General features: G+C 40.2%; 1 protein-coding gene across 4 annotated transcripts in view; it reads left to right on the forward strand.

The window, feature by feature from the left end:
• The first annotated feature begins 205 nt into the window (after positions 1-205).
• The window catches only part of TCAF1 (TRPM8 channel associated factor 1), a 42516-nt gene continuing 15435 nt past the window's right edge, over positions 206-27286 (forward strand). For 2 of the 4 annotated variants that reach the window (XM_045516159.2, XM_010954997.3), the window contains exons 1-2: positions 13499-13656; positions 20174-20807. In XM_045516159.2, coding sequence (XP_045372115.1) covers positions 20188-20807 — 620 coding nt within the window. In that variant the 5' untranslated portion in view covers positions 13499-13656; positions 20174-20187. Of the gene's footprint in view, positions 365-11337; positions 11489-13498; positions 13657-20173; positions 20808-27286 lie in introns of those variants that run through there. The other 2 variants (XM_010954824.3, XM_010954759.3) reach the window with 2 other exon arrangements.

Consider the following 27286-nt stretch of genomic DNA (forward strand, 5'->3'; position numbering starts at 1 on the left):
CTTGTTCATATTCTCATGGATTTCTTTTTTGACAAATTGCCCTGCCGCACTCGCAGGGCGGGGGCGGGGGTCTCCACCCTGGATTTGGGGCCGTATCTTCACGCAGAAACTGACACAAAGCGGGGCCTCTGCAGCTTGGGTGCTGAGGGCCAGGCTCCGCCCCCGCCGCCGCCGCCAATCAGATCCCAGGACGGACTCCTCTTCCACCCCTGTACCCCGGCGACTGACTTTCCACGTCTCAGGCCTCTGTCTGCCGCCCAGTCCCTTTTCGCCTAAGAAGCTCTTGCCCCTTGGGAACTGCCGCTGCCTCCTAGCCAGTCCTCTCTGCCTCCAACGCGCGCTGCAGGGAATAGCGGGGCAAACGGTGAGTGGGGGCCTGCGATGGGTTCTGGACAAGAAAGCCCTGGCGGTGACACAGGCCACAGCCTGGAGCGCGGGTGGCCGGGCGGGGAGACTGGGCGACGTGGAGGATGCCCGCGGAGGCTGTCTGTGTGTCTGCGCGGGATCGGGGAGACGTGGGCACTGGCGTGGGTCCTTTGCGGTCCCCCAGGCAGGGTAGCAGACGAATTCTACGGAGGATTGCACGCTCTTTGCCTCTCGGCTCTTCCCTGATGTCTCTGCAGCTCCGTCTCAGCTCCCTTCTTGCCGCATTGTTATTAAACCCTGCTTGTCTGGGGGCGTAGGACCCCCCTGTTTCTTGTGCTTTTTGTCCTCTGCAGGGAGACACTGAGATAAGAGCTAAAAGGAACTGTGGAGGCGAGGTCATTATACCTCCTGGGGACTTGATCTCGAATTCCTTGGGGCTAGCTTGCCTCTGCATAACCCCCAAGGTGAAAGTCCCCTCCTCCCCGGGTGCTGTAGGCGCCCACGGGCTCTAAGCGTGTGTCTGCAGTGGGGGAGGGAGCTCGGGGTGCGCAGCACTGGGTGTGGGGAATTGCGCGTCCTGTTTAGTCTGCAATGCTTTGGCCTGAGGCAGTCAGTGCTGGATAGAACAGTTCCCGGGTTAACAGCCCCGAGGTGGCCACTGAGCTTGGCTCAACCTGCAATGGAGGGAGGCCTTACATATGGGAGAAAAAGATGTACCAATCAGATAATCATGGAAACTTCTTGGAAGAAGTGCAGGTCTAACGACATAAAGGACAGAATATATCTGTCTAGCAGGCCATCCATCCATCCTTCCTTCCATACTACAAAATATTTGTGAATTGACTTCATTTCAATACTTTCCTTTTTTCTTTTATTTTTTAAATGCATTAATAAAAGTATATAAAACATCTAAGGATAATAAAGTGAGTGCCTGACCATCTCCTAGGTCAAGAAATAGGACACTGCAGTACCTTAGAAACCCCTCTGTGTTGTAGATCATGCCCATCCTTCTCCCTTCCCTAAGAGACATCTATCCTGATTTTTTTTGTATTAATCAGCTCCTTGCTCTCTTTTATAGTTTTATTATCTCTGTGTGTATTCCAAAAACATATATATGTGTTGACTTTCCCTGTTTTTTACTTTCATATTAATGGCATTATACTGTACATATTCTTAAGTTTTTGAGATTCACCCCTGTTGGTAATTCCTTCATTTTCACTGTTTAGGGTTTGAGTATACCTTAATTTATCTACTCTACGTGTGGGTTGTTGCTTGTTTGGGATTTGTATTAGTTATCCATTGCTGTATAACAAATTACCCCGACACTTAGCAGCTTAAAACAAACAAAACCAACAGACAAAAAGCCTATTATGTCACAGTTTCAGTGGGTCAAGAATCCAGGATGAGCTTTGTTGGGAGTCTGACCTAGTATCTCTCACAGGCTACAGGCAAGGTATTGGCTGAGGCTACAGTCATTTCAAGGCTGGGGTGACGGGAACCCCTTTTAAGTTCACTAGCATGAATCTCGACCGGCCTGTGGGCCTCACTGGCTTAGTAGGACATATCAGTTCTTTGCCACCTGGGCCTCTGTACAGGAGTTAATAAGGGCAGCTTGCGTCTCCCAGACTGAAGGCTTCCAGAGAGAGAGAGAAAGACAAAAGCCAGTGTCTTTTTGTAACCTACACTCAGAAGTGATATCCCATAATTTTTGCCATCTTCTGCTCATTAGAAGTGAGTCACTAGTTCTAGCCCACACTCAACGGAAGGGGTTACACAAGACCATGAATATCTGGAGGCAGGGATTATTGGGTGCCATTTTGAAGGCTGCCTACTACAGGCAATATTAACAATGTTCTCTATCTTGTACATGCGTTCTGGTTCACATACACTGGTACACTTTGGTTCTGTGGAGTGTACACCTCAGTGTAGAACTACTGGGTTGTAAGATTTGTATATGTTTGACTTTCTTAGGTTATTCCTAAACTGTTTCCAAAGTGTTGAGCCAGTTTGCACTCTCCAGCAACAGATGACAGTTCCTCTTGCTCCACATACTTGTCATAACTTGGTATTATCAAATTTCATTTTTAGCCAGTCTAGCAGGCATGAAATAGCATTCTATTTTGATTTTAACTAGCATTTCTTTGATCACTAATGAAGTTGAACATATTTTCATAGAATGAAGAGCTATTCTGCTTTCTCTCTGAGAAAGCCTCCTTCCAGTCTTTTATTCATTTTCATATTGGGTTGTTTACCTTTTTCTTATTGTCTCATTGGAATGCTTTCTTTATATAGCCTGAATGCTAATCAATCCTTTGTTAACTATATATGCTGCAAATGTCTGCTTTCAATTTGGTGCTTAGCTTTTCTTTCTCTGTATGTCTGACTATCTCTCTCAATGAACTAAGTTTTGAATTTTAATTTCAATTTTACTATACTTTCCTCTAAAGGTTTTTAAGGTTTTGTATTTGGCAGTTAGCCTTGCTCCACCTGGAAATTGATTACTATACTGTTTACTGTATATGGATAATCAACTATCCCAGTATCAGTGATCTGCATGAATCAAGTTTTTCATATATGCATGAATTTGTTGTAAGCTCCCTATTCTCTTTCATTATCTATTTGTCTAACTCTACACCAATACAAAATTGTTTTTAATTACAGTAGTTTTATAATAAGTTTAAATCTAGTAGGAAAGATCCTCCCACCTCTTTATTCTAGTTCAAGAGTGTTTTAGCAATTCTTGGATCTTTGACCTTCCATGTAAATATTTAAATAAACTTGTCAAATTCTTCAAAACAGGAAAAAAAAAATAAGCAAAGAAACAAGCCTGCTGTATTTTTATTAACATTGCATTAATTCTGTATATCAATTTGGGGAGAAATGGCTTCTTCAAGATGTTGAATTTTTCATCTATAAACTTGATATTTAATGCCATTTATTTAGCTTACCATTAATGTTTTTTAATATTCTATAATATTTTTTCATTGTTTTCCTTTTGCTCATTTTTGTTAACTTTATTTCTAAGTACATTATATTCTAACTGCTATTGTAAATGTTTTCCTTCATAAAAATTGTATTTGTTGCTTATTGTTTGTTGCTGATGTATAGGAATCCAATTGCCTTTTATATACTGATTATATATCAAATGTGATAGCCTCCATTAATAATTCTAAATTTACCTGTAGAACAGATTTGCTATAAAGGCCGTAATATCATCTGAAAATAGTGACAGTTTTGTTTCTTCCTTTCTAATCCTTATACCTTTAATTTCTTTTTCCTGCCTTACTGCATTGGCTAGGACTTCCAATATAATGTTAAAGTAGAGAAAGGTGTCTTGTTTTATCCTTAAGATAATAGAGAGAAAGATTTAATTATATCAGCTTTAAATATCACATGGTTATTTTGTAAATGCTTTGTCCCATGATAATAAAGTTTGGTTCTTCATTTGGCAAGCACTTTTATTATGAGTAAATAGTTTATTGAATGCTTCTTCTGTAGCTGTTGATTTTCTCATATGATTTTTTTAATTTAAATATGTTAACATGGTGAAGTTTAGTATTTAATTTTTAATACTAAATCAACTTTACATTCCTGAAATAAACTCTCTATGATGAATATGTAATAACTTTTAGATATAGATATAAAGATAAGTATTAGGTATCTGCAGCTATATATGTGAATTGAGATTGGCTTATAAATATTCCTCATGGTACTAACACTATCTGTTGTTAATATCATTTCATAAAATAAGATGAGTAGTAGTCTCACTATTACTATTCTCTGGAAGAATTGTGCAAGATTGGAATTATCTGGTCGAATATTACTTCAGATCACCAGCAAAATACTCAGAGTTTGGAGTTTAGTTTGTCAGACGGTATTAAACTTATTGGTCCAATTACTTTAAGGATTATAGGCCTATTTAGATTTTCTTATGGAATCAGTTTTCATAAATTGTATTTTCCAAGATATTTAACTATTTTATATATACATGTGTGTATATATATTCAAAATTAATAGAACAAAATTGTTCACAATATTCTCTCATCTGTTTAAATATTTTCTCATTTATTATTATGATCTTCTTTTCATTACTAATGTGTGTATTTTTTTTTCTGTTTTTGGTTTGATTAATTTTACTGGAACTTAGACTACCTTATTAGCTCTTTCACATACACACAAAAAAAACTGTGTTTTTAAAATTTATTTTATTACTTCTTTCTTCTTTCTTTGAATTTTTCTGTTATTTATTTTCTAAGCTCTTAAGGTGTATGCTTAGCTTACTAATTTTGAGCTGTTCTTCTTACATAAACTCTTAAGGCTATAACTTTGTGTTGCTGCTCTTCAGCTATATCTCACAAGATTTGATGTGAATATTTTTGCTTTCATGCTTTAAGTATTTATATTTCCATTACGGTTTATTGTTTGAACCATTAATTTTTAAGAAATGTGTATTTTAATGCCTAATCACTCATATGAAGAATATTTTATTGTCTTGTAGTAAATGTTGCCTAGCTGACTAATAATTCATTCAGGGACCATAAGATGCCAATTCCTTTGGATTTTTTGAAGCTAGCTTTATAACATAGCATGTAGTCAGTTTTCTTTGTGTACTTGAAAATAATGTGTAGTCTCTAATTGTGTAATGTCCTACATATACCTTTAAAACAAGTGTTAATTATGCAATCCAGATCTGCCATATCTTCACCAATTTTTATCTGCTTGAATTATCAATTACAAAAATAGGTATGTTAAAATCTCTCACTATGATGCTGCATTTTGAAATTTCTCATTGTAGATCTTTGTAGTTTTACTTCACATATTTTGCTGCAATGTTACTAATGAATTGGAATAAACTGGAAATATCAAATGTAGGAATATAAAATATTATGGCTATCTCTTAATGCTTTTTGTTTTGAATTTTTAATGTGTTCATGTATCATCAAATCAAGGTTTCCTTAATTGGTGTTTACCTCATTTATCTTTCTTTCATCCTTTGACTGTAAATCTTTCTAAATCTACATTGTAAGTATATATGTCATAAACTTACTTGTATTTTTTAAATCTTGTTTTTTAAATTATTGATTGACAATTTATAACTTATCATTGAATTTTAGTCCTGTTACATTTATTGTGATTAGTAATACAATTAGATTTACTTCTACCATCTTATTATTTGCTTTTAATTTTTTATGGTTTATCTGTCTCTTTCATTCCTCACCATTCTTTCTTTTCTCTCCTATATTTCCCCATTTTACTCCTCCTCTTATTTGGAAGTTACATGTTCTAATGTTTTAGGTCAAATGTTTTAGGAGTAACTCTAGTTGTACAGTACACTTAACTTATAACATTTATTGAGATACAATTGACAATTAAAATTTGCATATATCTTAAGGTGTACAATGTGACTTTTAGACAGATTTATGTATACATTGTAAAATGATTACCACACTCAGGCTAATTAACTCATTGATCACCTCAAATAGTTTACCCTTTTTTGGTGAGAACAATTGAGATCTACTATCTTAGAAATTTTTAAGTATATAATACAATACTATTAACTATAGTCACTGTGCTATACGTTAGATCTTCAGAACTTATTCAGCCTAAATATGTAAAACTTTGCAACCTTTGATCAATATTTCCCCATTTCCAACTTCGCCCCAGTTTCTATTAAATACCATGCTACTCTCTGCATCTGAGTTCAACTTTCTTAGATTCTACATATATGTAAGTTTGTACAGTATTTGTCTTTCTCTGTCTGAATTATTTCAAAACTTAGCATAATGCCCTCGAGGTTCATCCATGTTGTTACGAATGGCAGGATTTCCTTCTTTTTAATGGCTAAATAAATTCATATATATATATATATATACCACAATTTTTTATTCATTAATCCATTTGATAGACACTTAGGTTGTTTCCATATTTTGGCTACTGTAAATAGTGCTGCAATGAACATATGAGTGCAGATATCATTTCCAGATACTAATTTCATTTCCTTTGAATATATACCCAGAATTAGGATTGTTAGATAATACAGTAGTTCCATTTTTAATTTTTTAATGAATCTCTATACTGTTTTCTATAATGACTGAATCAATTACATTCACATCAACAATGCACAAGGTTTCCTTTTTCTCCACATCCTCACCAACACTTGTCATCTTTTGTCTTTTTGATATTTGCCCTTCTAACAGGTATGAAGTGGTATCTTGTGACTTAGATTTGCATTTCCCTGATGATTAATGATTTGAAAAACTTCTCATATACCTGTTGGCCATTTGTATGTCTTCTTTTGAGAAATGTCTATTCAGGTCCTTTCCTTATTTTTAATTAGATTATTTGGTTTTTCGCTATTGAGTTGTTTGAGTTCCTTATATATTTTGGATATTATTAACCCTTTATTGGATATATGGTTTGTAAACAGCTTTCTCCCATTCTGTCCTTCATTCTGTTGTTTCCTTTGCTGTACAGACACTTTTTAGTTTGATATAGTTCCACTTATTTATTTTTGCTTTTGTTGCCTATGCTTTTGGGGCCATATCTGAAAATTTATTGCTCAGCCCAATGTTAAGGAGCTTTTTTCCTACATTTTCTTCTAGTAGCTTTACAGTTTCAGGCATTATGTTTAAGTCTTTAATGCATTTTGAGTTGATTTTTATATATAGTATGAGGTAAGAATTCAATTTCATTTTTCTGCATCTGGATAACCAGTTATCCCAACACCATTTATTGAAGAGACTATCCTTCCCCCGTTGTATGCTCCTTGCACATTTGTTGACAATCAATTGAATGTATGGCTATAGGATACGAAATCAACTTATAAAAATCAGTAGTGTTTCTATACACTAACAGCTATTTAGCTATTTCCTGAAAAGGAAATTAAAAAACAACTTGATTTATAGTAGCGTCAAAAACAAGAAATACTTAGGAACCAATTTAACCAAGGAGGTAAAAGATCTATACACTGAAAATGATAAAACATTGATGAAAGTAACTGAAGACACAAATAAATGAAAAGATATTCCAGCCATGGATTGGAAGAATTAATAACGTTAAACCGTCTCTGTTAGAAGATGACATGATCTTATATATAAAAAAGCTTAATCAATAAATTAAGTCATCTGCAAATAGAGATATCTGCAAACAAAGACAATTTTACTTCCTTCTTTCCATTTTTTTCTTACTTCATTGCTCTGGCTAGAACTTCCAGTACTATGTTGAAAAAAACTGAGAGGGAGACCCCTTGCCTTGTCCCTGATCCTAGAGGAGAAGCTTTCAACTTTTGACTCTTGAGTATGATGTTAACTGTAGATTTGTCATATATGGCCTTTATTTTGTTGAGGTACATTCCTTCCATGTCCAATATCTGACAGTTTTTGTCATGAAAGAAAGTTGTATTTTGTCAAATGCTCTTTCTGTACCTGCTGAGAAGATTTTATCCTTCATTTTGTTAATGTAGCACATTTATTAATTTGCAGATGTTGAACCACCCATGCATCCCTGGAATAAATCCCACCTGATCATGGTGTACGATTCTTTTAATGCAGTTGAATTCACTTTGGTAATATTTTGTCTAGGATTTTGCATCTGTGTTCTTCAGGAATGTTGGCCTGTAATTTTCTTTTCTTGTAGTCTGCTTGTCTGACTTTGGTATCAGGGTACGGGTAAGGCTCAAACGGCACAATAACTTTAAACCAATTTATCTTCGTTAACCCCCATCTTACAACTGTGTTGTTGTTATTGTACGTTTTTATATGCCTTTATATCCCAGAAGAGGTACTTGTTTATTTAAATAGTCAATATTAATTGGTGTTTGCCTGTATATTTACTCTTTCCAGCATTCTCTATTCCTTCCTATAGTTATAGATGCCTGTCTGGGATCATTTTTCTTGATGTTGAAGTACTCCTTTTTATAGTTCTTACACTGCATTGCCAGCAAATTATCTCAGGTTTTTTTAATCTAAAATTGTCTTTATTTTGCCTTCATTTTTTGAGGGATATTTTTGCTCTGTGTAAGTTTTAGGTTGGCAGATTATCTTCTTCTTTTTTTTTCCTGTGGCAAAACCATTGTGTTCTGGTTTCCATCATTTCTTTTGAAAATCCAGATGTATTATTCGTCCTCTGAATGGATAGTATCCTTCACTTACCACTAACTTTTAGATTTCCTCTCTGAATTTGTTTTTTAGCACTTGACTATATGATGTGCCTAAATGTAGTTTTCTTTGTATTTATTCTCCTTAGGGAATGTAGAGGGATTCTTTGTTTTTCAATCTGAGTTTTAATGTTTTTCATCTCTTTCAGGAAATTTTCAGTCATTAATTATTAAATATTGCTTCTGTTTCATTCTCTCTCCTCTCCTTCTGGGACTCTACACATATGTCATGACTTTATACCATGTCTTATAATTTTTATTATATAGCCTTTGTACATTCTTTCATCTCTATATGCATAATCCTTTCCTCTCCGTGTGTGCTATTTTTGGATACTTTCTACTGATCCTTGTGACAGTTCACCAATTCTCTGGTCATTTGTGTCTAACATGCTATTATAGTCAACTGTTGAATTCTTGATTTCAATTATTTTTTTATTTCTAAAATTTTCATTTTAATATTTAATGAGTTTTAATTCTATACTGAAATTTTCCAGCCTGTTTCTGTTATTTTTGAACACACTAATTACAGTTATTTTAAAGTCAGTCCCTATCTAAGAACTCATTGAACCACTTGTGAGTCTGTTTCTATTATTTGTTATTTCTCTTGAGTTCTTGACATTTTATCTATTTTTCGCCTCCTTCTAAATTTTTGATTGGATGCAGGACATTATGAATGAAAAATCATAAAGTTCTGGTTGATGTTATTGTTTTTCAAAGAGGATTTTTTGGGAGTGGGGGACAGATAAAGTACTAGCAGGTTACTTTTATACTATCAAAGGTTAATTTTAAGCTTTCTTAGACCTAGCCCATTTCAGGTTTTTCCTGAACATATTAGCTCTTCCACATACACACACACACAAAAACAGACTATACATATCTTTTGGTGACATGTGTATGCATATCTGTTGGATGTATACTTAAGAGTGGTATTACTGAGTAGTCCTATTTTTTAAATTTCAAAATGATTTTTGTAACATTTTAAAAGTACAAAATGTCTAAAGAAAAAGTTACTGTTTTCCTTAGAAAAAAATTCATGACCTCCCCATTTCATGACATAGCCAAATATGTCTTTATTTTTCCCATTAGAGAAACAGAAACTTACAAAAGCAGGATCATAAATTTTTCACTGAAAATATGTATTGAGATCATTCCTCAAGGTTTGACTTGAGCTCATCTTTTTTAAGAATGGTGTAACATTTTGTAGTATGGATTTTTAATAACTTATTCATTCCTATGTTGCTGAGTATTTGCAGAACTTAATATCTCAAAAGTTATTTCAGTGCTTTCAGGATTTCATGACAGCTTCTATTACTCAGGGCAGAAACTGGAAAGTAAAACAGAAACACGAGGGCAAGTAAGTAGAAATAAGAGAGGATACAGGATTTATAATTGAGCTAGTAATGGAGTTTGAAACAAAGGAAAGATAGAACCAACTGAAATTTGGGGAGACATAGAAAAAAAACTAAAGGCTTAAGGGAGAATATTAAAAGAGCATGAAGATGAAACTTACAGTACAGAAATTTGAAATTTGGTCAGTTGTCTACCTCACGCCCATTTGTTTCATTGAGAAGTGATCCTTAGTTTGCCTTCCTTACCCCACATTTACCCGTCTTGTCCATCCAGCCATCAATTAGACATCATGGAGCACCTGTTTACAACCACATGAAGTGGAGAATCTAGAGAAGAATAAAACAATTCTTGGCTTAAGCTTCCTCTAGTTTGGGAAGTTGTAATGAAACCCTAAAGTAATCCAAGATGTGGTACTCTATCCACTTTACCTTGAATCTACATTCCTGTGGAAGGTCCAGCCTGGATACTGTTTTGTGCTAGTGGAGAAAGCTTTAAAGTGGTCTCTTGCTGAGGACAGTTTAGTCTGGGTACACCTTCTCCTTACGTACACCAGCCAGGGCGGTGAGGAGTGAGGAAACAGGACAATGTACAGAGGTCACATGGATCTTGCAAGCCTTTTGGGCCAGCCATAAAAAAAGGGCAAGTGGTTTTCCCCCAGGTTCTAATGTTGAGGTCACCAAGCTAGATGAGCAGACACTGATTCAAGACAGGACCCAGTCAGGCATAAAGCCAAGTCCTGGCTCAAAAGTCAAGTGTTAGAACCCACTATTTCTTGATTAAAGTAAGTCAGAACTAGGAACAAAACTCAAGAAACCTATCTAGAGAGACAGATCATATTTATAGAGGGGTCACTACCAGCTATTTGAGCAAAGATATTTTATCTATTTTTAATTCATTAAATTTATCTATTTTTATCACATAATAATACATATTACTCTTGAAACGTTAATGAGGTGTATAAAGAAAAAATACAAGTAAACTTCTCTTTCCTGTCTTAACTAACCGATTCTTATAGTTTGATGTATGTCTTCTATATAATTTTTGTTTATATAAGCATATAAAAATATTTTTTATATCTACAGAAATACAAAGTCTCCATTAAATGTGTGTGTGTGTATTTTATATATATATATATATATCTCCAAACTCCTGGCAAATATATATAGATTTAAGACATCCTTGTAAATAGCTGTATTATTTTATATTAAGACATCATTATTTATCAACGAACTCGCTTGCTGGTAAATAGTTTCACGGATTTTTTTTTTTTTTTTTTTGACAAATTGCCCTGCCCCTCTTCCCGGGCAGGTGCCGGGGTCTCCATCCCGGATTTGGGGTGACATCTTCGCGCAGAAACTGACACAAAAGCTGGGCCTCTGCAGTTTGGGGGAGGCAGGCCAGGCTCCGCCCCCACTGCCGCGTCCGCCAATCAGCTCCTGGGACGGCCCCCTTCTCAGTACCACTACCCCCATAGCTGCCCACCTCCATCCGCAGCCTCCACCACCACCTCCACCAATTTTCAAATCCCAGGCTCTGTGTCTCCTCTCCCTGTCACATCTCTACAAAGGACTCCCTTCCCTCTCTGAAGTAGCGAGTGTGGGAATTGCTGGAAAACGGGTGAGTCTTGTCCAAAGATGGTTTCAGGAAGCAGAGCGGGCCGGCGCACCGACCAAACCCCCTAATGCCCGGCTGGGAGAGGGAGGGACGCAGCCCGGTTTGCGGGAGCGCAGGGAACGGGGCCCTGCGGGCCTGCGAAGGTGATCGGGATTTTGGCCTGAGACCGTTTGGGCCTAAGGAGGCAGATGTCTTTCAGAGAAGATTCCCTGTGTTTTCTTCATGTCTGTTTCTCGCTCACCTTTTTTTCCTACCCCTCTGGCTCTTATTTCTTTAGTGCTGTATTTCTTCTCCTCCAGGAAGGCATCAAAAGTCTAATATATCGCTGCCCTTTCTAAACATTCTTCATAATAAAATCTTTCAAAGCTACAGATAAGTAGAGAAAATAATGTAACAGATTTATCAGATGCTGACATTTTTTCACCTCTCCTTCAGCTCCTTCTCTCTTAACGTCACTCCCTCTTTCTCCCTCCGTGCCTCTCCTCCTTTCTAAAGACACAAAATCCGACATTTAAAACCTTTTTACCCCACCAAGTCTCATGCTGCCATCCTCAGAGGTAAGTTAGGTTGTATCCCTCCCTTGTATATTTTGGTCTTTTTATTATATATTTTTACGTAAGAAATATATGCGTTTTCACTGTGAATTTTAAATTTTTTCGTGAAACTCAACATTTGGGGGTTTTTACCTTGGCGTTACTGGTCTTGGCATTTCAGACCCAAAAGGAACTTAGCAAACAAGTCACTAGCCCTCCTTGTTTGGCTAAGAATCCTGAGCCCTGGAGAAGATAAAGGGCGTCCATCACTCCTTGACTGGGCAGGATCCTGAATTCAGGTTCTCTTGATTTTTGTTCCTGGCGTTTCCTCTACATAGACCCTGCCGGTGAGCTCACCTACCCACATGCTCCTATTGAATGTTGTTCATATGATTCAATTTGGGGAAAGAGGATTGAAGGGAAATGCGGAAAAGAAATACGACTTGGATTTGGACCAAAATCCTAGTCAAGATGAAAAGGTATGCATTTTCCTGAAACATATTTATTAAATCTTGGACGACCTGAATATTTATTTTATTTAACAAGCATGTGTACAGCCTTACTATATGTGAGACATTGGTCTAAGAATTTTGCAAGTATTCACTCATCAAACTTAAACCTTATAAAATAAATCTGTAACATAGGTACTAATCTTAGCATCCCCATTTTACATACGGGTCATGAAACTGAGGCACAGAAAAATTAAGTAACTTGCACAAAGTCAACTCAGCATGTAAAGTGTAGCACTAAGATCTGAATCTAGGACATCTGATGACAGTCTAAGTTCTTAACCACTGTGCTACGTTATACTATCATAGCCCCTGAGGAGGTAAAGCCTCACACACAGTAGGAACTTGCAATTCATAGAAGGGAGGAGCAGCTGGCAACGGGTTATCAGAAAGGACTTAAGGAAAGAAAGAGAATTTGAAATGTATACAGAAGAATAAATTTCAGCCACCTATTGTTTGTTTGAAATATGATATATTCTTATTTTTAACTTAAAAAAGTAAAGTAATAACACTGCAAATGACACAGAGCTATAAAAAAGTTGCCCTCCGCTATTCCTCAGATGAAACAATTCTAGGAGGTAGAGTTGTATCTTTCCCTTCACCCACCATAATACAAATATATGCAAGGCTGCTTTTTATTATAGAAATGAAAGTATATTCAACAATTTCTACAATTTTTATTTTCCCCTAGGCAGTATGTCGGAAGTACATTCCCTCAACGAAATGGAAATCCAAGCTCCTCTTAAGAATTGAATCATACTCTGTAGACTGTGTCCTATGGTCTGTTCAGCCTTTTCATTACTAATGAATAGGCTGAGAAGTTTGTCTTTAATAAGACGGCTGCCCCCACTGCCGGGATGGGGGCGCCGCAATGCCGAGCCGACAGGGCTGGCGACACAAAGAAGCCCTGTCCCCTGCCAAGCGCCGCCCTCTCGGGCTCGCGATCCCGGGAGGAAGTGGGGAGGAGACTGGTGGGGAACCCCTCCCCTCCTCCCGCTCGGTCTCCTCCCAGCTCGCTCGCCCAGCCCTGCTTGCTGGGACGCCCCTTCCCCGCCCCACCGAGCGTCTCCCCCTCTGCACCCAGGCCTGCTTCCTCCAGCTGCCCCCGTGGAAGTTGCAGGGCGACCTGGTGAGTGGCCTTCTTCCGAATGCCCCGCAAGCTGGACTAGGGGCGGGTGGTCGTGGACTGAGCTCGGGTAGCCGGAGGGCGGTGCCGGAGGCCGAGGGGGCGCGAGGGGCGCGCGGGCCCACCTGCGGGCGCACGGCGAGGCTGAGGGTGCCCAAATTGGCTACAGAATCCCTTGCTGTGGTGTCCGCCTTTCTGCGGCGATTGTTCTCTCTCCTCCCCCTCTGCATCTTTCCTGCCGCATTGCTCCTCCTCTCTGGGTTCTGCTATCTGATGTTTGCTTGCCTGCTTTGTGTCGCGGAGTTACGCACAGGCCTGGCCTGGAGAAACAACGTCTGATCCACAGCTTTATCGGATGAGACTACCGTAGCCAACGAGGTGGCAGGGCTTGCTCAGGGTCACCCAGGTAGCTGGTGACAGAGCATCACTTCTGTCCTACTGCCCTTTGATCTTTGCAAACACCGTCTCTGGGACTGAGATCCCTCGCCCGCTCACATTGCCCCCCGGACGCTGGGGGATGTGTGTGTTTGTGCGTGTGCGTGTGCGTGTCTAAGAGGGGACAGAGGTCTTTGCACCCCCATCCCACCCAGACCTCCGTGCCAGCGGGCCTAGAGAATTCCCTGCCAACGCGAGCTTTTCCACTTGTCTGTTTCCCCCTTCGCTCACCCCTCCCCCTGCTGCCTCCCCCTACCTCAGCCCCCTCTCCACTCCTCCTCTGACGTCACCGACATGCTCTTTGCAGACTGGCTCCGGGCCTGGGAAGGAAAGTCTGGCCTGGTGAGGCCCTAGAGAAAGAAGGAGAAAGTGGGATCCCACACCAGAACTTAGTGCTGACAGCCCCGAGCTCGGAGTTAGGGACATCTGTCTCTCACGTTGTCCATTTGATAGGACACCCTCTTAAGCAGGCTGGTCAGCAGCTAGTAAGAGGCAGCACCTGGATTTTTTTTTCCCCCCAAAGCCCAGGTCTCACTGCTGGGCTCATGTTCATCTATTATGCTGTTTTCCTGGAAGTAAACTAGTGAAAGAAGTGAGCTAACATGAGTGAGAGAAAGACAGAGAGCGCCAGGGGAATTTAGGATTAAGAACGGGGTGCATTAAGATTGAAATAGGGAAGAGAAAAAGCAAAAGTTTTGAATTGTGCCGACTTTTATAGGGATGGAGAGAGGAACTGATTCTGGAGGGCAAAGAGAGGGTATTCAAAGATCATTAATGGTCTGTTTTTTTTGTGCTGGATGGTTGGTATATGGGAGTTTGTTTAATTTTTTAAATGTTTTATGATTTTTTACTGTCTGTATTCTTACACGTGCATTACTTATTTCTTTAAATGCATGAATTAAACCCTTTTTAAGTGAAAATCAAATAAATAAGATTGCCCTAGTTGTGTCTAAGCATGCAAAAAGAGCTAAACCCACCCCAATTCTGGTTACTATTTGCAGAAGATGGTGGACACTGGAAAAAATATTGGATGTATAAGGGAAAAGAAACAAGGGGTTCATGAAAAAAAACAGCATGAAGAAGAGAAGACCCATAGAATTGCATGTCTGTGATATGAATCCTTTTCAAGGCCAGGGCAGCTGTTTGCTGAAGAAGTGATCCCAGTTTGCCCTTACACCCACATCCATCATTCGCTCATCCATCTATGGAGTACCTACTCATTCTCCTGGGGAATCCAAAGAATAAAACGTGTCCCCTGACCTCAGACACTTACCCTACTTTGGGGGCTTGAAATCAAACTATAATGCAGGCCTGCTACCCTCCTTCCCTCCCAAATACATCTCTTAGAAAGGGAAGCCCTGTCTAGGTACCACGGGGCTCTTTGTGGTAGGGGATTTGGGAAGCCCTCTCCCTGAGTTACAGGGTGTGCGTCAGGTGCTTCCTGCTTTAGAAGTGCCTTGGGTTCCAGCAAGCTAGTGGGCCTGGGGGAGAGAAGGCAGGAGCATGGAAGGAGAATCAAGGTTGAAGAACTTCAGAAGAGAAATAAGAGATTCCCTCATGTTGTGTCCATCTGAGCTCACCGAGGGGGAGGGCAGAAAGTGACAGAGGCGCAGAGAGGAAACATTTGCTTCAAAAATCAAGTGTCACCGATAGCTGGTTAAAGTGGGAACAGAACCCACTGCAAAGGTCAGGGAATTCCCTGCAGAGGAGGAAATCAGATTTATTGGTGACCAAATGCACAATCTTTTGGGAGATGAAGGAAGACATTTTAGGATGACTGAGGTGGGGTCAGCTGATGAATCTAATCATTTATATACTCAACCATTTCATGTGTGTTTGCTTGCTTGAATTTGTATTTCCTGTGCTATTTTTAATTGTAATAGTCATACACCACAATTCAAAGGCTGCAGAGTTGTGTAAAGAGAAAGAGTACTGTCCACCTCTTCCTTTCTAATGCAGTCAGTGTTAGCTTGTTGAAATGTGGCTTCTTTAAATTTTCTGTGTCTGTAAAGCCCTAGGAACAGGCTTATGTATTTCAGAGCATGGGCTCCAAGCCTAGATTTCCTGGGTTTGAATGCTGGATCCACCACTTACCACCTCCATGACTTAAGCAAGTAACAGATTCTCTGGCCGTCAGGTTTTTTGTTTGGTTTGTTTTTTGGTTTTGCCCATTTTTAAAATTGGGATAGTAATAGTACACACCTCACAGGTTTATTATCAGGATTAAATAGTGTATATAAGGCACTCATGAGGAGGCCTAGAGCCTGGTGAGCCCGGGATTGCCCTTACGGCCACGAAAATTACTAGTACTACTACTAGTAGTACCTTCATCCGTACAAAAATGGATTTGTGTCCTACATATTAAAGTGACTTGAAATTTGCACTTCAAATGTATCTAGGACATTCTTCTAGGTAGAAGGAAAGTAGATTTAACTCTATTCTTTATAATAGCTACGTGGTATTTTGTAGTACTGATTATCCTACTTTATTCAAACACTCTCCCTCTCAAAACTCGTCTTGCCACACCCACAGCTTTGGGGTCAGAGTGTGGCTGACACAGCAACTCACTCACAGTGTAGGAAAGGGGAGAGCTGGCAGCCAGAGGGGCGCTCGGGTGTTTCCACCCAAACCCCCCTAACCTCAGGCTGGCAGTCGAGCCAGGGAACCAGGAAGGAGGAGGAGACACAGCAGGAAAAGTGCCCCTCTTCCATCTGGTCCCCTACTGTTCAAATCTCCAGGCCACCTGTCCAGCCGTTTGTCACTTCACCACGGATATTTCTTCTCCCGTGAGCTAGCTCAGATACAGCTAGTGAGACAGAACTGTGAGTGCCCTGCTCCAGGTGTGTCTGGAGTATCAACACTGGTAGCAACAGGCAGCTGTTTGCAGGGGTGTGTGTGGGTGGCTGGCTGGGGCTGTGCCTCACAGTCTCACGTTGGGCACAGTAGGCTCTGGTGGGCGGGGGGCGCCGGGGGCAAATGTAGAAGCTCGGTAGCTGTAGCTGTGGGTTAGAGACCCTGCACCCATGGGAGTCAGAAATGACTCTGGGAAATATTTGTTGTCATTGATCTAACTGCACGTCTAGGTTTTCCTTTAATCTGTGTCCACTTGCAGTTCTGTGTGGCAGTGAGCGTCCGTGCACATTTATCTTTAATACAGCTGCTCTTATTTCTGTAAGAAAGGTCATTCGAGGGATCGCTAGTCTAAGGACAGGCACACCTTTAAAACGGAGTTGCCACTGTCATACTACTTTCAGATTCTCAGTCCTTCCAGCAGACTGTGACAGTGTTTCCATGGCCTCGGGGACATTGGACATCATTATCTTCACCTTCTCCTCCTCCTCTTTCCTCTTTCCCCGCCTTCTTTTTGGACAATCTTATGGGTAACATATATTTCAAATGCCTGATTAGTGAGATTGAGCATATTTTCATAGACTACTGGGCTATTTAAATTTCCTCTTCTGTGAGAGTCTTCTCTTAGAAGGGTAGGATTTCATCAGGTAGAAAGATGTGAGAGAGGTAACACGAAGAAAGACAATAGAAAGATAATCTAAAATGAAAGCAGGGCACGTCCAGGAAGGGCAAATATCCTGGAAGCTGCAGGGAGGTAAGGTGACAAGGAGGTACAGCTGGAAAGTAAGGAGCAGACAGCCCCGAAGGCCTTAAACCCCAGGAGGAAGCTCAGGTTTTCCCCAGTGGGCAAAAGCGAAGCTCTGGAAGGATCTTTTCTGAGAAATAATACAGTCAGCTGCTGTAGAAGAATAAAGGCAAGAACAGATACTGGTGACTTAGAAACTGGATCCATTTAGTTCAGGAATGCATTACTGAGGATGCAAACGAGGTTAACGGCTGTGTGATTGGAAGCTATGAAGAAGGACATTGTGACCAGCTGGATGTGGACCAGGAGAGAGAAGGGACACAACTGTGACTTCTTGCAGTTCGCTGTCCTGGCTATTTGTGGACACCAGGAGGAGCAGGGACAGACAAGCCCCTTATCAACCAGCTGTTTGCTGATTGCATCTTCTCAGTAGAATAGAAGTGAAGAGGTAGAGGGTCCCCTCTTTAACAACTGGGAACCTTGAGTTTATGTAATTTACCCAAGAGGAGCTGGTTTGGAGGGAAAAGAATAAATTTTAGACCTTTTAGTTTTAGAGATAGCTACAAATGACAGTGTGCATTCACGAGGGGTCTCAAGTTTGTTAGTTATATCAGGACCAAGGTCTTCGCGTCTGTGGCCGGGAGAAGGCACAGGGAAGGCCTATGCCAAGGACTTCTTCAAGGGCCCACAGAACACTTAAGAAGGAAATACCATCATTAGTGTTAGTATTGTCTCCAAAATAGGAAACTTATAAAATCAGAATCAATAAATGCTTTAAAAATTAGATTTTTTTCACTTTATAAGAATTCCCTATTATGTATATACTTAAATAGTTTACTCTTAACCAAGTAATTTTAGGCAAATACATATACATATATATATATACATATATGTGTGTGTGTGTGTGTGTGTGTATATATATATATATATATAAACACATGAATACTTATATATATAATAAATAATGGGAAGGCACTTAACCCATGTTGTTCCTTTAATACTATGTGGTAGATACTATTATCCCTACTTAATGAATGAGGAAACTGAGTCTGGGAAGTGTTGCCTGATCTCAGTTAGTCAGTAGCAGAGCTGAGATTCTAACCCAGATAGCCTAACTCCAGCGTCTAAGTTTCTGCCTACTTTGCCACAGCACCTGGAGAGTGAGCATGTTCTCTAACAAGGGAGAGGCAGTAGGAGCCAAAGATAAACACATAAGGAATACCTGCATTTTTCAGGAGCGGTAAGGGAAGACAGGAAGTGAGTCGATTGAGAGGTTGCAGATGATGAGGTTGGCTCAGGCCGTAACGTTAGAAGAGGTAAGAGCCTCCGAGGCCAGGAAGCTGCACCCAAGTGGTCGGTGAGGATGATGGGCCTGGATGTCCTGACTATTACACATGGGAAGTGCTCCAGGGAAGTGCATACAACGGAGGTCAGACAATAGCGTGACCCTAAGCGGGAGCTCACGGTGAAGAAGCAGAGGACTTCTGTGAGGACACATCCACAGACATACACACCTTTCTCTGCTATGTCCAGGTGTCAGCAAGAATCTGCCATAGTTCAGAATGTGTTACCTTCTGCTTCTGGTTGTCTGGGATCTGGACTCGAGCCACAGAGGACTTCTGCTTTCCTCTTACCTACGTGTGACTGTGACCAAAGAACACTCTCTGAGGACCCAGAATTTTCAGACTGAGGTTCTGGCCCTAAGCTGGGATTAACTGGATCAGTGTGGGAGCTGAGTTGGGTGAAGTGAGAGTGGGGAGGCAGCATGTTCGTTTCCAGTGGTTGCCACTACAAAGTACCACAAACTGGGTAGCTTAAACAACAGAAATGTATTCTCTAATTGTTCTGGAAGCTTAGAAGTTTGAAATCCAGGTGTTGGCAAGTTTGGTTCTTTCTGGAAGTTCCAAAGGAGAATCTGTTCCATGCCTCTCTTCCATCTTCTGGTGTTTTTGCCAGCAATCTTTGGCATTCCTTAGCTTGTAGAGGCATCCTTCCAGTCTCCACCTCCGTGTTCTCATAGCATTCTCTCCTGTGTATCTGTGTCTGCGCCCAAATACCCTCCTTTCATAAGGACACCAGTCATTACATCAGGGCCTACTCAAATCTAGTATGAGCACACCTTAACTTCATTACATCTGCAAAGACCCTGTTTCCAAACAAAGTCACATTCACCAGTACTGGGAGTTAGTACTTAAATATGTCTTTGGGGACCCAGTTCTGCTCTCATTCTTCACTTCTCTTTGTTTCATTCTGTGACAGAAAAGTACTGAACTCATTTAGTTTGACCAGAGGAGTGTTAGAGGATGGGACACAACGGTGCTCCTGGGGTCAGGGAGACACTGACACCCCGGTGAGCTCTTGAGTCATTTCGCAGTGTCACTCATTTGCTGAATGGGAAGAACTGCCCCAGCCAGTGGGGGAGTGAACTGCCTGGCGTGTTTGTTTGTTTATCCACCTTTCACCAGGCTGTCTTTGCTTTCCTCTCTGCAGAAGCCGATCCAGCCATGGCGACTCCCTCTGCTGCCTTTGAGGCCCTTATGAATGGAGTGACAAGCTGGGATGTCCCCGAAGATGCCATCCCATGTGAACTGCTTCTTATTGGAGAAGCCTCCTTCCCGGTGATGGTGAATGACATGGGCCAGGTCCTTATTGCCGCCTCCTCCTATGGCCGAGGCCGCCTGGTGGTGGTGTCCCACGAGGACTACCTGGTGGAGGCCCAGCTCACTCCCTTTCTCCTCAATGCAGTGGGCTGGCTTTGCTCTTCCCCTGGGGCTCCCATTGGTGTACACCCATCCTTGGCCCCTCTGGCCAAAATCCTCGAGGGCTCTGGTGTGGAGGCAAAGATTGAGCCGGAAGTGAAGGACTCCCTGGGTGTTTACTGTATTGATGCCTACAATGAAACCATGACTGAAAAGTTGGTCAAGTTCGTGAAGCGTGGAGGGGGCTTGCTCATTGGAGGCCAAGCCTGGGATTGGGCCAACCAGGGCGACGATGAAAGGGTTCTGTTCACGTTCCCTGGGAACCTCGTGACCAGCGTGGCTGGCGTGTACTTCACCGACAACAAAGGAGACACAAGTTTCTTCAAAGTCTCTAAGAAGATGCCCAAGATCCCAGTCTTAGTTAGGTGAGTGTATTACCCCCGTGGGGACTTGGTCCCAGGTTAAAAAGCAGACAAATGGTTCTTGTCTTCGGGCTACTCCCAGGCTAACGTAAGAGAATTTGGCACTTGAACATGGATTCACCATGAATCAACCAGAGTTTTAAAATACCTTAATGCACAGGAGGGGCAGGGTCCCTGGTTCTGCTGCCTCTTTGGACCAGATCACTTAGCTTTTTGAGGGGAGAAACATCCTTGTGACCATTTTGTCCCCCAGCATCTAGCTTAATAAAATATATTGCTGAATCTCAGATCTGGTATGACTAATCCAAGAGGGTTCCCAGGAGAAGGTTGCTTGCGACTGAAATGTGAGAAAAAGGGAAAGAGACATAAAGCACCCCAGAAGACAAAGTCTAGAGAACTGTGGGAAAGGTTTTGAAATATCCAGCTGGTTGGGATTAGGATGGAAGTGAAAATTAGAGGATTCAGAAGCTGAGATACCAGAAGAGTTGGCAAAAGTGATATGTGCTGAATCTTAAATCTTGGAGTGAAGAAAGGATTTTTAACCTCTGGGGGCAAAAAAATCAGATAATGGAGAATGAAGGAGGCAGGTGACGGGTGCAGAATCAGGCTGGACAGAAAGTTCTTTGAGGGCATTGTCCATCCTGTTCCATTCACATTGTGTTCCAGCACCTCATACAGTGCTAAACATGGAGCAGGTTAATAGGTGCTCAGTAAACATTTGCTGGATGGATGAAGAGAGAGATGAGAAGCTGGAGTTGTCCCAGGAGTAGAAAAAGTACACCAGGCCACGCCCTAAATTGTATGGGAAAACTCACAGCCTCCTTGGAGCAAAGAGCACTGGTGTTTCTGACCCAAGGCAGGATTGGTTGAGGCGGGCACACCAGGTATAGAATAGAGAGAGAGCATGAGCTGTGGCCTCTCTGAGGCATGGAACTCCTGCAACACCCACAGCTGCATTCTCACACGTGCAACAAGGAAAGAGTTATTCAGAGGCGCAGTGATTGATCAGATTGATCAAACTTCGGCTTACTGGTGGTCTTCATCGTACGGCACAGGAAGGGAAAGGACGGCCATAACTCTGCTTTTAAACCGTGTAATCCCCTTTAGTTGCCTTAAAAGATGTTTTTTATCTATCAAAATCATAGCTCTTTCTTCTTTAGCTGTGCCTATATCCCATCATCATGGAATCTGAATTGTTTTCTTTTTGGTTAGTCGTATGTGTGGGGGGGGGGGGGCGTGCACACACGTGTGAAATCGACTTGAAGGCTAACGCTGGAGGAGACGACCAGACTTAATAGAGGAAGTATATAAAGCTACTGTGGAGAGTATTCGTTGTTAGCATTGGTTATTCACTAGGTAAGACTGCATCATAACTCTTACCTCTGCTTATATAGGTAGGTATATCATAGTGTTACTCCTGTGTTATGTGTGTCATTTTTTGACTTGGGGATGAATTGAAGATGGCAGCAGTGATTTTCCTAAGCTAATTGGCTGAGATGAAGTAAAGAGAAGAAAAAGGTGCAAGAGAATACGTATCTGTGTGTGTGTGTGTGTGTGTGATATATATATATATTTCTTAACATACCTACATTAAGAACTACTTTTACATGAGTAGAGTAGGGAAAAAGAGAAAAGGAAAACCTAACCCCACAATGTTCTGAGTATTAGCTCTCAAACGCCCAGTGTGTGTTCTTCCTCCCTCCTCCTTCCCTCCCTCTCCCTTGCTCTTCCCTTCTTTATTTCCTTCCTTCTACTAAATAATGTAGTCACAGAATTCAAAAAATCAAAACAATGCTTAAAGGTCGACACTGAGCTATCTTTTTCCCACCTGATGTGGTGGTGGTTACCAAACGGTATACATTTATCCAGATTGATTAATTGTACCCTGAAATTGAGTCAATTTTACTTTATGTAAATTAAATCTCAATAAACCTTTGAAAAAATGTTTTTAAATAGGACTTTTAAAAATAAAGAAATAATCTGAGAAATAATCAGATTCATGTATAAGGATCACAACTACGCATTATTTGTTACCTGTAAGAGTAGAATGGGTAAATAAATAAATTATGTAATGTTATACAATGGACTATTAACTAACCATTACAAATATTACGTTTCCATGAATATTTAAGGACATAGGAAAAATATTTTGGGGGGCACCATGAAATGAAATAAGCAGGATGCTAATAATTCTTCAACATGTTCCCAATTTTGTTCAAAAAATATAGCTATGTGTAGAGAGTATTACATAAGAAAAAAGCCCAAAACAGTACTAATAGGTGGATCTCTTGATCATGGAATAATGATAGATGATTTTCAGTTATAAACTTTAATTTTCCAAACCTTCTATCAAATTTTTTAATGAGGCATATATTTCATTACCTTGCTTCACATGCAGTTCAGAAGTCACGTTAAAAATCCCACATCTTTACAACACACAAATGCTTCTTATTATATAAAAAGAAAATATTTTTAAAATTCTAACTCACTTAATGGGTCACTTTTTTTCTTTTTCCTTTCTAGTATCTCTGAATACACACACACACACACACACACACACACACACACACACACACACACACACACGGTGTTACCAATACAGTTGGCCCTTGAACAACTTGGGGGTTGAGGGCACTGCTCCATGCAGTGGAAAATCAACACATAACTTAGAGTCAGCCCTCTATGTCTCTGGTTCCATATCCTCGGATTCAACCAACTGGATCCTGCAGTACTGCAGTGCTTACTGTTGAAAAAAACTCGCATATAAGTGGACCCATGTTGTTCAAGGGTCAACTGTATTTTTGAATTATGATTTTTCTTCATGGGATATTCTTTTAAACTACATTTTCAATATTGCTGGATCTCTTTTTTTATTTTCATTTTAAAATTATTAAATCATAAACCCACAACTCTTTTCATCTTTGCACATTATTTTCCCTATTCATTCATAATTTTATGCTGTTGTCATCTTAGCACACATGCTGTTTGGAATTCTGCTCATAAGTAATTTTCATTCTATGTAATCTTTAAAATTATATTTGATGGCTTTTATGGGAATACCAGTGTATATACCTTATTTATTTAATCATTTGCCTACTGTTGAGGATTTGGATCTTTTTTTCGGTCTTGTAATTATGTAATACTGTATAAAATATCTTCAAAGCACTTTAGAAATATTAAACAGTACTAGACACCAACATGCTTCTATTAGAATTCAAGAAGGAAGATTATTTCCATCACAGGCCATGCGAGGTTCACATTGAAAGCCCCTATGGATTTAGTTACTCTGCCCAAGTGTCTTGTTATTTATTTTTAAACTCGCATTTGAACACGTGAGTGTGAATTAAGATGGCTTTAACCTTGTTGCTTGCACATTTCTTACTAAATTAAATCCTAAATAAGATCTTGGGATCATCTCAACCTTCGAAGAGTAAACTGTCCACAGGTCTTACCAAGATGAATCAAATTTTTATCAGAAGAAATTACTCCTTTTATGATCAGAAAAATAAAACCCTAAGTAATAAAACCGGAGGATCTACTTTTAGCCTAGTGAGGATACCCACAGATGTCAGGACGCAAGCCCCGTGGTCCCTGCCCTCACTTCCCGTCTGGAAAGCATCAGGAACTGTGTTGAGAACACTAGCCTCTGTGGCATCAGCATGACCAAGCCACCGGTGCTCTGTTCCCTGAGCAGTCTCTGCCCTTCCACCCACTTGTCCTCAGTGGCCTCCGCTGTGCCTCCAGCTCTGAGGGCAACAGCTATGGTACTTGCAAAAACCAGTCCCACCTTCTTCCTATTAAGCATTTCATTTGAGCGCACACTGGATCCAACTGTCGTAAACTACTCCCAGTCTCACTGCAGGACTCAGGATTCTAGTAAGATATTTCATATATACTGGAAAAAGCACCGATTTTAGTGGAAGCAGGTCTTAGTAAATTCCCAAGCTCTGTCTAGTGCTTGCTCTAAAACCTTGAGCCACAGGTGAGCCTCACCTCTAAAGCAGGATTAATAATGATTACCTTTAAGGGTGGCTGTGAGGATTAAATGAAGAAATATGCTCAAAGTACCTAAAACACTTTAATTATTTTGACATCAGCCTCCGTGCTATGGTATGGAAGTGGATGAGGGCATGAATATCATTCCCAAATTGAAAATTACATGGCATCCATCATTATTCTGCTTTGCCCCAAGTCATATATGTTGTTACAGTTGTATAATTTATTGACATTTTAACTGATATCTCTTCCTACTTCCTCCACCAGACCGAGGCCGCAGCATCATGATGGAAGCCACGTTTTACCTTCTTTATACATTTTACAAAACAGGGATTAGGAACTGGCTTTGCCAATAAAGGGATTTGATGCAGATTAAACATATTATTAGGTAACGAATCTTAAGAGAGGTTTCAAGAGAATTGACCACAATAGTTCCACAGTAGTCTGTCTGCTCTGTCTTTTGGATAAGAAGGCCTGTGTCTCATTATAACGCAAATCTCAGGCATCTGTTAGAGTTCTAGTTCTATGTTCATTCACTCATTCATTCATTCATTCAGTGAGCATTTATTGAGTATACGCTACTTCCCAGGTATTATTTCTCATTTCAAGAAAATGACTTCCAAAGATCTGAGAATTAGAAGCACACAAACATCTCCAATAACCAGGCCTGGAAGAAACTGCAAAACCAAGTAACTGTTGTAGGAAGAGGACTGTGATGTCGTGGTTCAGTGGAAACCTGGGGTTGCTGCCAGCAGCTGCATGTGGTGACCTCAGCATGTGCTTTCAACTCTCTTTTTCCCTCTAAAGGGAAAGTGCTGGAGTAGGTCTTTGTCCCCCTTTCAGCTATTACTCCACTGAGACTGGTTTTCAGTCTTCAGTGATCCCTATATATTCACAGAGTCATCAGAGATGCAGAGGAAAGAATGTGGTACAATGGTCATGCTCTGAAATGTCCACGTGCTTCACATTCCTCACCTTGAAAACACCCGTGAAACCGGAATTGGCAGACATTGTAAAATGATGCCATATGTTTGTATGCATGTATCTCCACTTCATTTTGAAAGATGGTCAAGAGATACTATACATAAAAGGAGTCTTTGGAATTCCAGATTATGAAGATTTCAGAATCTTGAGAACTGACTATCTACTTGAATTGAGCTCAAATGAAACAAGAAAATGTACGGAAGAGAAGCATGAATATGACTCCCCAAGTTGTTTGGAAAACAAAAATATCTGAGCAGATATTAATAAGCTTATTTGTAACGAGGATCCACAAGTCCTTGGAAGTCACTGCTAGGATGGACAGAATGCTGACCACAGATGGTATGTCAGGTCACGGCCCTGCATGCTGGGGTGAACATACCTGCCTGACTCGTCCTCTGCCCTTCTCACTGTGTTCCTAGCCGTGTCTAGCAGAATGGTATCACTTGGTTCTCACAAAATAATCTATAAGTTTTTAGAGAGTACATTCAAGAGGGAAGATGAGCCACTTGACAAGAGAAATTGCTAAATCACAATTCAGTTTTCTTTTCCTTTTTATGAACATTTTCCTTTCTTCAATTTCAAAACATTTGCTTCCTGGAGAAAAGGGAAACAGTCCCAAAGTATATAAAATAAAAAGTGAAAGATCTTCTGTCCTCCACCTCTGCCTCTTACCACTTCTGCCCAGAGGTGATCACTGCTAATGGTTTGGACTGTGTCTTTTTGGATGCTAACCCTACATGTACTCTTTCAGGAAGTAAGGGAGGAGGAAAGTTTTTGTAACTTAATTGATTCAGCCAGTATTTCTCTGACACTAAAACCAGAGAAAGAAATTGCAAAACAAAAAACTATAGAACAATGTCCCTCATGAATATGGCTGCAAAAATTCTTAACAAAATATTGTAAATAGACTACAGTACATAAAAAGGATAATACGTCAAGACCAAGTAAGGCTTATTCTAGGAATGCATGGCTGGTTTAACATTCAAACATTGAATTAATTCACCATAATAACAGAATCAATGAGGGAAACTATATAATTCAACAGATGCACTCACATCAAAGAACTCTGACAAAATTCAGTGCTGAATCATGATAAAATTTCAGCAAACTAAATACAAAAGGGGACTTCTTCAATGCGATGAGTCATCTTTGAAAGACCTAGAGCTACGAACATATTTAATAAACAAACTTAGGTGAAATACCCTAAGTATTGAAAACAGGGCAAGAAAGGATGACCGCTCTCACTGTTTTTATTCAACATTGTACTAAATGTTCTAGTCAGTGCAGTAAGGCAAGTAAAAGGGAATAGATGTTAAAAATTAAGAGCCAAGCCTGTGTTTATTTGCAGAAAACATGACTGTGTAAAAAATTCTTAAAACCCTACAAAAAAGCTACTGTAATAACTGAGTTTAGCAAAGCTGCAGGATATAAAGTCCAAATACAAAAATAAATTCTATTTCTGTATATTAGTAATCAAAAATTGGTCACTGAAATTAGAAATA

Source organism: Camelus bactrianus, chromosome 7 (genome assembly GCF_048773025.1).
Source record: "Camelus bactrianus isolate YW-2024 breed Bactrian camel chromosome 7, ASM4877302v1, whole genome shotgun sequence".
NCBI classification, from domain to species: Eukaryota; Metazoa; Chordata; class Mammalia; order Artiodactyla; family Camelidae; genus Camelus; species Camelus bactrianus.